This window comes from Chionomys nivalis, chromosome 2 (genome assembly GCF_950005125.1).
Source record: "Chionomys nivalis chromosome 2, mChiNiv1.1, whole genome shotgun sequence".
Lineage (NCBI taxonomy): Eukaryota > Metazoa > Chordata > Mammalia > Rodentia > Cricetidae > Chionomys > Chionomys nivalis.
The window spans coordinates 47,325,517-47,340,056 of NC_080087.1; the positions used below are offsets into that span (position 1 = coordinate 47,325,517).

The following is a 14,540-nucleotide window of genomic DNA, read 5'->3' on the forward strand; positions in this document are numbered from 1 at the left end:
TTCCTTGGGCAAGCGTTCTTCACCAATTAATTGCCTTTCTCTAATCTGTCTCAGTGTGGTGCATTAGCGGTTTCTCTTGGGTCCCTTCCTACCACACATCTCCCTAGTTAGTTGTGCTAGGTGCCAGGGCAGCCCTCGCTCCCTACATCAAACCATGTCTAGTTTTAAGGGCTATGTTTCTAAAAGGAGCGGGAGGAAACGCGGAGAATAAGAAGCAAATGCTTTAATTACGCTCTGATCTTCCCAGTCCTGGTTAGAAAGCTTGCATGCTGAGCTTGAAGGCCTTCTCTCAGAAGTCTTGGGAAGTCCTGGGCAAACTTAACTAACACCTGAGGAAACCACCAATGAACCTTCCTTGCTGTTCTTTTTACTGAGTGTGTCTGTTATCACTAACCGTCAGCCATTTTTAAGTAAAATATTCAGTTTTCCAATTATATTCAATCAGTAGTGATTCCACGAGTTTAAATTTACATTTTCCCCCTCTGGAAGCAAATGTGTTAAAAGTGAATTCCCAATCAGTTTTGGGGATAACAGGCTGGCTGTGCCGTGGCCTGAAAAGGCATTATGAGCCTGAATTGCAAACCTGGTTTAAACTGGAAGCATCAAGAATATCGTATTTCATCAGATCTAACCCCAGGGCTGGGGGTGTGGTTCCTTTGCTAGAATGCTTGCTTTGCAGTACATATGGGTTCTGACTCCTGTACCACACACTAGGCATGGCAGTGCATGCCTAGAATTCCAGCACTCTGGAAACAACAAGATCAGAAGCTCAGTGTCATTCGCAGAAACCACCTCTAGCTACAGGAGATCCTATCTTAAAATAGAGTTCGCGTAGTACAACCCTCATGTCATGTCCATTGGGACCGATCTCCATTGCACACAGCTGGAACCAGCTCATTGCACGAACTACTCCTTCCCTGCTCCTCTCTTCCCTACCCACTAACAGAATTCTCAGTAAACTTCCTACTTGCAACCTCTGCTGCTTGTTTTTGTTTTTTGTTTTTTTTTTTTTTAAGAGAACTAGCTAAAATGTAGGAACTTGTCAAAATCACCTACGTAACCGTCTCCTCAAACAGCATTCTGGGCTAGGGACGTAGCTCAGTGGTTAAGTACTTACCTGGCAAGCATGAACCCCAGAGTCTAAATCCCCAGAACCCAGAGCCCACATAAAGCCCCGCATGGTAGCTATTCCTCTTACCCTAGTATTCCTACAACAAGGTGAGAGACAGAGATCAGAGAATCCACAGAAGTCCATGGACCCTCTAGCCTGGAGCATACAACAAGAGAGACAAATCACAAACAAGATGGAAAGTGAGAATCAGTACCCAAAGTTGTCTTCTGACGTGTGTTACACACACACACACACACACACACACACACACGAGTCTTAGTTTCTTTTCCTATTGATGTGGTAGTAAAAGGCTATTTAAGGGAGAAAAGGTTCATTCTGTTGTTCTTACTCACAGTTCAGAGGTACAGTCCATGGTGGGGAGGTCAAGGCAGCTGGGGTTTGAAGCAACTGCTAGGACATGCTGTTGCTTACTGGCCTTTCTCCAGATAGATAGATAGATAGATAGATAGATAGATAGATAGATAGATAGATAGTCAGTCCAGGATCCCATCCAGGGAATGGTGCCACCCACAGTAGGTGGGGTCTTCCAACCAAGTACAAGATACTAAGATAATACCCCATAGGTAATCCATCTCCCAGATGCTTATAAAAGTATATTGAGGTGACAGCACTGCCACATACAGAGAGGATATTTGAAAGACAACATCCACCTCCTTAATTTTTGCTGTGTTGATATTCCTCATCAATTCAAAGACTTTGTATTAATGGAGAAAGAACTTAACTACAAAATTGTTCATTTCCTAATTTGAATGGACAGAAGTTGCTTTGAAGCCAGAATCCGTAAGGTCTGGTGAGCTGGAGTTCTTCTGCATTTCAGTTTTTCAGTCCTCTGAAGACAGCAAGTTCTACCAGGCCAGTCTGACATGGCTGTGGCCTTCCACAGCTTGGCTGTGTAACTCAGAAGCCCCTTGCAGTGTGATTTCCCTCACCAAAGGTCCCATCGTTCTCTTGGCTGATTCAGGAAGCTCTGGCCTACACTGACATTATGGCCCTGCAATGTTAGTCACCAGCACTAAGTTCCGGCTCTTTCACTCCGGACTATTTTCGCTTCTGCTTTCAGTCTGCAAAGCATTCATAAGCCACCATCTTGCCTCACCAGAAAACAAAAACAAAACAAAGCAATACAATAAAAAAAAAAAACCTTTTCCCAGAATTCTTTCACTGAGACAGTAAAATTTCACAGACTCAGTAAAATTGATTTCCATCTCTCATCAAGTAGGATTATTATTTCTAAAAGTTAGGATAGCATATATGCCCCTGGAGCCTGCCTTCCTGGATATACAGCAGTCCGCCAGTCATACTCGCTCAGGCACTGGTGAACACACCTAACGAAGTAACCCTGCAGCTAGTACTTAATTTGCTATCTCTCAGCAATGGCAAGAACTGTATTGCATTGGTCCCAACTGAATATGTGACAGCTGGCAGAGGATTTATCTGAATAATAGTTGTGCCTGTTTATTCATACCGGTAATACCTCATCCTGATCCACAGAAGATAAGAGCTGGTGGGACTTTTGCTTTCTCCACGGTTTTCTTTTATGTCTCAGACCCTACCCTTTCCACACCAGCATTCTGAATCTGAGAGCAGTGTTTCGCTCCCATTTCTGCTTCCAACTCCCCAGACTTAATCCCTCTTTCCAAGCACTCTTTGATGTGTCTGTGTTACCTGGGTCTTTGTTTTCTGTCCTTGAGACCAGAGCAATCTCAAGCTGACAGCCTTAGTGGCATTACAGCTTGAGGTAGACTCTTGCAAATCTCCATGCATCGACTATCCAATTCCTGTCTTCACAGCAATGCTTCCTAAGAGTTTGCCTCATTCTGCTGTTTATCGACCTACTTGGCCCAACCCCAAGTTATAATCAGTTAGGGTAACGATTCTCTTCCATCCGCAGGTTCAAGCTACAGTCACTATGCACAGTCTCTACATCCTGTCATCTGCTATTAGCTCATTTTGTAGCACATTTGGCCCCAAATCAAATAAGCCCTTGCACAACATGCCCAGAGGCCAAGTACCACCAGAGCAAACTACTGGAATGATTTGCCCAAGATGTGATTGTACCCACTGCTCAGAAATGGCTAGACTCGGAATCCATCATGTAGGCCCAGGAAACCCAGCTTCCCAGTCCTGATAAGACAACATTTATACTTTTGTTTGCAGACTATTATTAGCTCATGTTAATTATACAAGAAATGAGGACTTATGATAGCATTTCCAGCCCGTGCATACAAGTACATTTAGACTTTGGCATGGGGTCTTTAGTTTTATGAAAGTAAAAAGTGTGTTCCCCATTATCCTCACTTGTAAATTATTTTTAATTTACATGGAGCCTCAAAAACGTGTAAATAGTTAGACTGCAAACGTGCAAATAGCCTTTGCACTGTGGCAACCTTTCCTTGGCCTTCTTCTATTCTCACTGCAAACCCATGTTGAGGGCACTACCCATATTAAGGGATCTCAGGGCCCACGATTAGGAAATCTAGACTTGAGGTCAGTGTCCCTCTCTCCCCAACTTGCATGCTTGACTATTGTCTAAGTTGGCATCTCTATGGCTGTGATGAAATGCCATGACCAAAAGCAAAGTAGGTAGGAAAGGATTTGTTTTGCTTACACTTGCACATCACTGTCCATCACTGTCAAAAGTCGGAGTAAGAGCACAAGCAGAGAAAGAACCTGGAAGCAGGAGCTGATGCAGGGGCCATGGAATGGTGCTATTTACTGGTGTGCTCCTCTTGACTTGCTCAGCCTGCTTTCTTAGAGAACCCACTCTGAACTGGGCCCTCCCACTTCAGTTACTAAGAAAATGCTCTCCCTGCTTTGCCTCCAACCTGATTTTATGGGGGCAGCTTCTCAATTCCCTCCTCTTATATGACTATAACTTATGTCAAATAGACATAAACTAGCCAGCATAAATATTGTGCCTGTTGCCCGATGAGAACTTATGGAAGGAAAAAGAATGACTGGGTACAAACTGTAAAGAAAGGTGTCTATGTTTTGGCTATGTCCAAAGACAACTCTTTATCTCTCTTCATTTTCTGATTTTTTTTTTTTTGGTGGGGCGTGGTTGGTTGGACAGATGGATGACTAGATAAGAAGATAGTTGGATTTTTGTTGTCTGCTTCACAGGGTATCATTAGATAGCCCAGACTGGCCTCAAACTCGCATCACCTACCTCAGCCCCCTACGTGCTGAGACTAGAGGCTTGTGCCACTATGTCCATCTGCCAGCTCTTCACCAAATAAGTGAACTCACGGAAACTTCCATGGACAGAAAGGATAGCTAATCACTGTGCCTGGCTGGCTCAGCTGGTCATCACCCAAGAGCTTCAAGGGAATAACCAAGAAAAGGTTTTGTGGCTAAGGTAGTTTTAAAGAAATATCTAGAAAGTGAGTTCCATTATGTTCCAGAGTAACCTCACCTGTTTCTTTTTTAAATGCTGACCATTTTCCCCTTTTACAAATAAATTTTGGCTTAGTCCATGCATCTAATACTTGGCTGCTTTTGATAGCCCTTCCTAATTTAAAAAAAAAAAAAAGGAGAAAAGTTATAGGAATCGGATGTTGCCTTTAGAGTTCTCCCTCAATTTGGTCTTATTGTGTAATATTTGGAATTTAATTGAAGTATCTTTTTAAGCTTATTATTTAATTTTCTAGAATAATTTTTAAGAACTAAACCATGGAGAATTTTTCTTTGTTCATGTGTCATACTGGTGGGGTTTTCTTTAACCTAGCAATTAAGTGCTTCTCCTTAGGAATCACTGTTCTCTTTTCTTCTGCCCTCTGTCCCTGTTACGAAAACCCAATGGCCTCGTTATCTGTATCTGCTTGAGCACTAGGTACAATGTCCCTGCTTGCTCATGAGCCATAGTGGCTGCTACATGCTTTCTCTTTCTTCTTTTGTGAGCTCCATTTTTAAAGCATAATTTTTTCAAACCCCTTTTCTAGTTAATGAAAGTTTCTCTCAGCTAACATGAAAAGACATGTAATGTCTGGGGGGGGTGAAGTATGATTAAACGTCTAAGAAGAAAGAGTAGTGTGAACGGAGACTGTATGTTCATTTCTCAGTTGCCCAGACCTGAATAATCACACAGAAACTATATTAATTATAACACTGCTTGGCTGACGGCTTAGGCATATTTCTAGCTAGCTCTTACATCTTAAATGAACCCACTTTTATTAATCTGTGTATCCCCACAAGACTGTGACTGGCCAGTAAGGTTCTGGCGTCTTTCTCCTTCGGCAGCTACATGGCTCTTCTTGGCTCCTCCTTCTTTCTCCCGGCATTCAGTTTAGTTTTCCTGCCTAGCTCTATTATGCCCTGCCATAGGCCAAAGTAGCTTCTTTATTAATCCATGGTGATAAAACATATTCACGGCATACAGAGGGGGACTCCTACATCAGAGTAGCCAAAGAATGGCTTAGTTAATAAAGTACTTGGTTTGCAAGCATGAGGACCTGAGTTCAATCCCCAACATTCCCACAAAAAGCCAGGCTTAACAGCATACACCTATAATCCCAACATTACAGGTAGAGACAAGAGGATCCCTGGTGATGGATAGCCACTCAATTTAGCCTAATTGATTAGCTTCAGGCAATTGAGAGATTTTGTCTCAAAGGAGGTGACTGCCTTCATAAGATTAACATTTGAGGTTATTCTCCAGCCTCCATATACATAAATTCACACATACATGAACATACATGTACACATGTTTATAAAAGAAAGACCAGATTGTGATTTATAAGAGAGAACAAACGTTCATAGAAATTAGAATGAGAAATTAAGGGTAACTTTTCCTTGCTTATATTTTCTGCCTTTCACTATTACTCTTACAGTATTGTGATCTTAATCTCAATCTTTGCTTTTTTGTGTAAATAGCTTTAGTGGTTAATTGTCTGTCTGCTTTACAAAATAGACAACAAAAGCAATTTAAAACAGAAATTTTAGATCATGGTTTGAGGTTATAGTCATCATGGTGGGAACAGCAAACTTGGAATCACTGTTTATATCCACAGACATGATTCAGAGAGAAATGATGCTTTCTCCTGTTTGTTGGACCTGTATCCATGGTACCATACACACCGAGAGTGGGGCTTTCCTCTTCAATTAAGTTCTCTGAAAACATCCTCACAGGCATGCTCAGAGGTGTTTCTCATAGGGGGCTCTCAATCCGTCAGTAGACAGTGAACCATCACAAGTTCAGCTTGACAACTAATCTTGGTACTCAAACACACTTTAATCTGCAGCATTCTTTCCTTATCCTCTAAAAGGGCTCATGGCCACTTACAATGTAAAATGGTAAATTTACCTGCAAGAATCTATCCACTAAGTTGTAACAATTCTAGTTTTGTTCAAAAGCATAAGTCCATAGTTTTGAGACTTAAAGCAATCTTTTAACCATCATCTTCTCCATAATCAAAATTCCATGTTATATACCTCCAATATACATGGACATAGAGTAAAGGTTTCCATTCCAAAGGGAGGAATGGGAGTATATAGCAAAGAAAGACTGATCAAATAAACCAAAACTCAAGGAAAACAAAAAACCTACAGTTCCATGCCTGGCATCTAGGGTTTTCAGTGGCATAATCTGGGATTCAAAAGCTTTTAAATAACCCTTCTTCTTCAGTTTTGTAAACTGCAGCACATATACCCTCACCTTGGGCTGTTTCACATAAAGCCCACTGTTACCCTCAAAAGATGGCCAACGGTCTTGGCAACTCCAACATCATGGTATCTCCATTGCAATTTAGACTTTGCAATGGCCTCTCAGAGCCTCCTGGTGTGGAATTCAACTCTGCCCAGCCACTTTTTTGGAATCTTGATATAAGATTTAGTTACCCAGGATTTCTTGTGTTTTGCATGCCTGTAGAACTACCACTGTGTGGTCAGCACTTCCAGGGTCTACTGCCAGCTCAGGAGTAGTCTAGCTCCCCTCTGCCTTGGCTGTAGTGGCCTCTGTGTGCTCTGGTGACTGAACACGGAATCACTTTCCAGGCTAGTTGGTTTCCAGCATTCTCGAATCAGGCTTTCTCCTTCTAAACTAAATCTACAAATTCCAACTTTGGATGATGAGGTCTTACCCTCAGGGAACTTATCCCATAGTCCCAGGGCAAGGTGTGAAGTAGCTTAGACGAGTTAATCTTTTTAATATTTTTGAGATCTTTCTGCTGTACTTTCTTCTCTTTGGCTGTAAATCTGGATGCATGTAGTAAGAAATAATCACAGCCTGGCCTACATCTTATGCTGTTTTCAGATCCCCCCCCCCCCACACACACACACAAAAAACAATTTAGTCCATTTTTCTTGAATCCCAGGCTCACTCACATTTTCTGGACAATGCAGCAAAATATCTTCTAGCCTTGTTCCTAGTTTTATTCTTGTTCCTTGCTGCATCATCATGAGTTGGATCTCCTCTGTCCACGTTTTTCCCAGAAGGGCCCCTTAAGCTTTGTTTTTGGCACTGCGGGGCTCCTCAGCCAACCTCTCCAACCTTTTCATAGCCCTCCCACCAACACTTCCAACAGCCTACAAGCCACGTGACCACATTTATCACAGCACTAGCCTCACTCCTCAGTGCCAACTTCTCTGTTAGTTCCTGAACTTGTTTCTGTGATGGAAATCCCAACAAGTATAACTTCAAGCAGGGGGATTTATTTGGCCTCCTATTGAAGGAGTCCATCAGGGCAAGGAAGTCATGGCAGCAGAAACATAAGGTAGCTGCTCACACTGCATCCAGAGCCAGGAAGCAGAGAGCAATGGATGCTGATGCTCATCCATCCCCTGCTTTCTTTTTCATTCAGTCTGAGAGCCCAGCCAACGGATTGGTCAATCCCATATTCAGTAGTAAGCTTTCTTCCTTGGTTTCCTTTTCTGGAAACACACATTTCCAGAGGAGTGTTTCCTAAGTGATCCCAAACCTAGTCAAGCTGACAGTGAAAATGAATCATCTCAGCTTGCTATGAATCAGAACAAGGTCTTGGGTGGCAGTTTTTTGCAGAGTGGGAATTTTTAGTTTGCCATGTTAATAAAAATTAACTTGGCTAGAAGGGAATATGTTTGGTAACTAGGCAAGCGGCCTGTATAATTTAGAAAATACATACAATATACAAAAACAAAGATATATTAAAGAATGAAATATAAGATCAGAAATAAATAAAACTCCTGGGAGAAAATGTTGAGAAAAAACTCTTCTTGCTATTACCTGGTGAGGACCTTATTGGATTTGACACTCCCAGCACAGCAACAGAACTCAAATAAAACACACAGGACCATATCAGTCTACAACATTTCTGCACAGCAGAGGAAACAACCAAGCTGAAGCAACAGGACATGGGAATTGTTTTCAGTCATTTGCAGCAATGTAACTGCATGCTGACTTTTCTTTATGACCACACGTATGGTGACAGTCCCATAAGTGTTTTTGCCTAGTGGTGTCATGGCTAAGCTTTTGCAAGCCCACTCTGTGAATATATCTTATAAGGATATATCCAAAATGGTGAATTCATAGAACTCAGTGATGAAAGAGACCCATTTTGAAAATGAGCAAAGAATCTCAATAGGCTAAAGAATCTCAATCAGATCTCAAAAAAAGACATATAAGGAGCCAAAAGCTTTATGAAAAAGGTCCCAATATCTCTCATCGTAAGGAATACAAAGCAAAACCATAGTGAGATCCCCTCATTTCTATGAAAATGGCTATTATCAAAAAAATCAAGAGCTTACTAGGGGTGTCAATGGTGTGAAGAAAGGGGGAGCCTTGTATACTGTTGGTGCCAATATAAACGGGTATGGCCATCATAGGAAACAGTATGGAGGTTCCTTTAAAAATTAAAAACAGCTGTCGTAAGGTGAAGCAGTCCTATTTCTGGGCATATATCCAAGGAAATGCAATGAGATCTAAAGGCTTTCTGCAATCCCACATTTGTTGCGCATGATTCAAAGTAGCCAACACAGAAACAACCAAATGCTCCTCAGTAGATGGATAAATAAAGATGTGAGATGCAGAGCCAATGTACTTCACACAGAGCCTTTCTATAGATGGATGGATGGATGGATGGATGGATGGATGGATGGATGGATGGATGGATGGATGGACGGCCAGACAGACAGATGCCCTTTGTAACAACAGGGATGTACCTGGAGGATGTTGTCCTAAACAGAACAAACCATACATGGAAAGATGCTGTAAGGTAGCACTTTTGTGTAGAGCCTAGGATAATTAACAGTAGAGAACAGAATGGCAGTTACCAGGGAATGGGGCAGAAGAAGAAAAGGACATTTACTGGTTAAAGGGTTTGAAAATTTCAGCTAAAAGATGAAGCATTTCAAAGGCTTCCTATACAGCATGGTGACACCAGGTTCTAACAGTGTGTGGGTAACTCTCAAGGATTCTCACCACAAAAAAAAAAAAAATCATTCACTATAGACAGCGTCTGCTTATTTGTTCCCAGCCACCCAGACCCGAAATAATCACACAGAAACCATATGAATTAAAACACTGCTTGGCCTATTAGCTCAGACTTCTTATTACCTAACTCTTACATCTTAAATTAATCCATTCCTATTATTTTGTATTTTACCACGAGGCTCATGGTTTACCAGTAAGGTTCCTGGGCACCTGTCTCCTTTACTAGCTACATGGTGTCTCTCAACTCTGCCTACTCTCTCTCTCTATCTCTGTTCGGATTTTCTACCTGGCTTTACTGTGTTAAAGCATTGACCGAAAGCAGCTTCTTTATTAACCAATGGCAATAAAACATATTCACAGCATACAGAGGGGAATCCCACATCAACCCATGATGCTAGGTCTATGCTAGTTAGCTTGCCTATGGTAGTCATTTCACAATTCATACATAAAGCAGCACATTTATTCATCTTAAATATATGATGTTTTGATTTGTCACCAATGTTTCAGTACAGTTGAAAAGTATGAAACAAAGAAAAATAAAAAAAGAGATTTTCTGAAAAACAAGGTAACAAACTAGTAAATTCACTGACAGATAACAAAACGGAAGGGGGCTTTTACAGACATTTTCCGATCATTAGTAGTTCACCACACCCTGCTTCTTCAATCCCATGGGACTTAACTAGAAAGACAGAATTAATATATTTGATTAAAGTAGAAGCTTTTGGAGTCCAGCACACTTTATTGACCGGTGGTTTACAGTCCCAGTTGACACTAAGGACAGCCCCAGATAGAAACACTTGTTATGTAAGGGCCATGCAGAACTGAATAGTCTCTCCCTCCGGTACTCCCTGCTAGCATTATAGTGAAAAGTGAACATTGTCTAGCCATAGTTCAATAAAACTTTATATATAGAAATAAATAGTGGGTTGGATGTAGCTTGTGGTCTTTGATTCTTCTTGTCTTTACTCTAGAGCAATGTTTCTCAAGCTGTGGGTCGCAAACCCTTTGGGGATCAAACTATATTTTGACAGGGGTCGTCAAAGACTATTGGAAAACAAAGATATTTACATTATGATTCATAATAGTAGCAAAGTTACAATTAGGAAGTACCAGTGAAAATAATTTTGTGGTTGGGAAGGTCACCACAATATGTATTAAAGTGTCGCTCAATGTCAATATCTGTGCTTTCCGCTGCTCTTAGGGACCCCTGTGAAAGGTTGGTCATGGCCCACAGCTTGGGAGCCATCATCACTCTAGACCAAAAGTGGCAATGCTAGAAATGAGTGCAGACTTTTCCAAAACCAAATGTGCAAGTGTTTCATTTGAGACAAGATATATAGTCCATATGTCATAATTTTTAAATTTTCTATCAGAAACACAAGCTCCCATTTCCTTTGAAACCTTGTCCTATCTGAGTCTACAGTCTAATATAAAATCCCTGATAATAACTTTGCTGACGTTTCACCCTCTTCTTGACCATCCAGGCCCTGGAAAGTCACTGCCGAGTGAACGGAGGCTACTCGGGCCTACGGGATGTTTACTTTGCTAGTGAGAGTTATGACGATGTCCAACAAAGTTTCTTCCTGGCAGAGACTCTAAAGTAAGTACAGTTTTCCTCGGACTGTGCTCAGGTCCCTAAGGAGATCTCTATAAATGTCTTCACCACGAACACATTCATCATACACCAATTATGACCGAAGTGTGTAATCTCCATCCCAGTTGAGGTGCCTTGACATCACAGTCTATGTGTGCAGTTGTCTCTGGCCGTTGCTGAGTCTCATGACCAGGAGTGTTTCTGTGTGGTTCTCACACACTAGCACCCAGAGCATGAATGACGCAATGTTGAAGACTGTGGGCATGAGAATCAACTGCTGTTGGTGGGTCTCTACAAGATGTACAGAGACATAGGTTGCTTTGTGACATGGTTTCTTGAGCCTCATCATCTCATTTTTTTCTCTCTCCAGGTATTTATACTTGATATTTTCTGATGATGACCTTCTTCCACTAGAACACTGGATATTCAATACCGAGGCACACCCTTTCCCTGTCCTCCGAGAAGAGAAGGAAATTGAAGTCAAAGAGAAATAAAAGACATTTTCTATTTTACTCTGCTTCGTTCCCTCGCTGCATACCTTAATAATTCCTTCCCTGGTCATCAGATACATGATGAACTTTTATTGATTGATAAAAGTCTATAATTATCCTAAGTTCTAAAATTGTTTTGCAGTCTTTTGTGTTTATTATCATAAGCCTAAGTGAACCTCAATTCCTTACTATATTATTCAGCTAGTGGAATCCCTGATTTTGTTTGTCTTTTTTTTTTAAGGAATCTATTGTTTCTGGAGTTCATGAAGTTGTGACATCATTTTCATGAAACAGAATAGAACAGTCTACCAGTGACCTCTTAATTATGATTTGATTTGACTGCAAAACTTTTTCCTCCTCTATGAGGAGATGGTGTCTGCTTTAAGCTGTAATGTTTTGCCATGTTGCAAAAAGCCATAATAATAAATTAAGTATTAAAAAGCTTTTTTTTTCCTTTTCAAGTTCATGTTAATCTGGTTTGTCTAGCCACCAGAGACAGATCTCATAACTGTGACAGCCTCTTAGAGGTCTATCGTTATTTGATAGGGTGTCTAAGTCCTCCACTTGCGTTGCCATTCAAATGAGAAAGTCGTCCCAGGAGAGCCAGCCAGGTTGGCCTCGTTTCATCAAATGAAGCACGGTGTGTCTTCAGGTTTGATTATGTTAGTGTTTCCACACTTTTGAACTTCTCTCCTTTTGCTTTAAATGCCCTGTGGCGTCTCTACATCTTGGACGGCCTAATTTCCTCCGTTCCCCACTACACAGCAAGGTGAGCCCTTGAGTTCTGCAGAGCACCCCTGTTAACTGAATTCCACTTTTGAAAGGGAAACGATGCAACTTTTAACCTGCCAGGTTTTGCTTTTAACTGAATCCAGTCCATCCTGGAATCTGGTCTCCGACAAGAGGCTGAGGAGTCCATATGAGTGGTTCATGTGTTTCCATTGCATCTGTGGTTTTTCTTTAAGGAAAGGAAACATTGCACTTGGTTCAGATCTGAAAAGGGCTCTTCCCAGATGTAGTTGATTACTTCACTTCAGTTTGTGAAAAAGAGCTTTTACCCAGTGAAAGAAACATTACCAATTTACCTATTTGTGTTCAACTAAGGAAAATCTGATTTGCTCTTAAAAACACAGTGTGCTTTGTGTGGTTACATTCAGCATAAAGATCTTAACTGAGAAGTAATGTATAGGAACGGACACACGCCTTCATAATTTCATCTGTAGCAGATCAAAATGATTGTATATGATTCTTCTAAACTTTATTTTGAAATATGAATGATTTTCCCAAGAACAGATTTGGGGATAACCTGCATTACCACACCTGCTCTTTATTTGAAAGATAGAATGTGATCATGTATGTACTAAGGGATAAAGTCTCTAACCACTTCGATGTGATTATGTGTGTACCAAGAGACAAAGACTCTAACCATCTCAACTTCAACCAACCATGGTCAACAACAGCAAAGCAAATAGTATAACCTATGAATTAGGCTGAAGTGTAGATTTCTGTGCATTTATATTCTTCAGACTTTCTAATTTTGTCAGTTTCATATTGTTTGACTTATTTATTTGAGAGAAATATTTTGTGAAATTTCAGTAAACAATAGTTTTACTCATTTCAGCTTTCAGGTGGGTTTCAAAAGATGTCATGTAGGATCACCACCTTGTGTGGCCAGGTTGTTTCCAGGATTGTACATTAGAATACATCAAAATACAAAAACTTGTAAAATAAATAGAAAAAAGTCAGCATACCTGAGTAACTTCCTCCTGTAATCTATTTAATCCATGGAGCTCATGAATTGTGACATCATTTTCATGAACCTAAGTAGAACAGCCTGCCTTGACCCCTTAATTACAACTTGATTTGACTGTAAAATTCTTCTCTTCTATAGGAGGAATAAGTGAATAACAAACCTTTCTTTCCCAGAGCTCTGATGTTAAATATTGAAATTTTCTGCCAAAACATGTGGCCAAATGTATTTCTGTTATAATTTTCACTCTCTTTGGATGAGCTGTTTAACTCATTTTCTTTGCATTTGATTTGAAGGAGCACAGAAAGCCAGCGAGTACTTGGCAGTAGGTGGCGTTTTCAAGTCAGGCTCTGGGTGCCGACTACACTGTAGTGTGCCTTTTGTGACCCAGGATGAGCAGACAGGAAGCTGAACCACAATGTCGCTCTCCAATGGCAAGAGTCATTTTTATCAGTTTTAAAACTTGGACTTTTTTTTTTTTAAATATCAGAACACCAAAAATGTAAACAAGATAAGAGATTAATATTATAGTAATGTAACTATATTAAGCTTATATTTTGTGTTAATCTTAACTGAAGTCTCCAAATAGACACCAACGCATTCATTTTCAACAAAACTGTGTGATTTAATTTACATGTGTCATCCACATCCTTAAAGACCGACAGTTAAAATAGCACCTACTTTTGTGTTTGTGAAATACGTTTTGAGATAGTTTGTGCAGTTAATATTATAAACATTAAGTTGGATGCCAATTTATAGAACCCAGTGACCTCTATCAGGATATTTTTCGTGTGTATCATCCATTTTTTCATTGATTGTTTTTGATTTCTTCGTATGTGCATTCTGTCATTTCCAACTTTATATAAATCTCTGATGTTATGGGAAACAATAGATTGACACATAATTTTTAAAAATTATATTTGTAAAATTTCTCTATTGTGAATAAAGTCTTTTACTATATCTTCTCCTGTGCCATATTTTTCTGACTTTAAGGATGCTTCTGTCTGTGTACATAGGTGTATATGGTGACACATGGAAGTAACAAATCCTACTAACAATTACATACCTTGCCAAGGAAACAGTTCCCATTAAAAACTTTATATTGAGAATGATTTGGTATACACAGCCTTTGGCAAATTGGGTTCTCTTACTAGGAATCCAACCTAAGT

General features: G+C 40.3%; 1 protein-coding gene across 2 annotated transcripts in view; it reads left to right on the forward strand.

Moving 5' to 3' along the window:
* The window catches only part of Man1a1 (mannosidase alpha class 1A member 1), a 176,516-nt gene extending 162,195 nt beyond the window's left edge, over positions 1–14,321 (forward strand). For both annotated transcript variants that reach the window (XM_057762299.1, XM_057762300.1), the window contains exons 12-13: positions 11,021–11,136; positions 11,501–14,321. In XM_057762299.1, the coding sequence (XP_057618282.1) occupies positions 11,021–11,136; positions 11,501–11,624 (240 nt within the window). In that variant the 3' untranslated portion in view covers positions 11,625–14,321. The remainder of the gene's footprint in view (positions 1–11,020; positions 11,137–11,500) is intronic.
* The last annotated feature ends 219 nt before the right edge of the window (positions 14,322–14,540 follow it).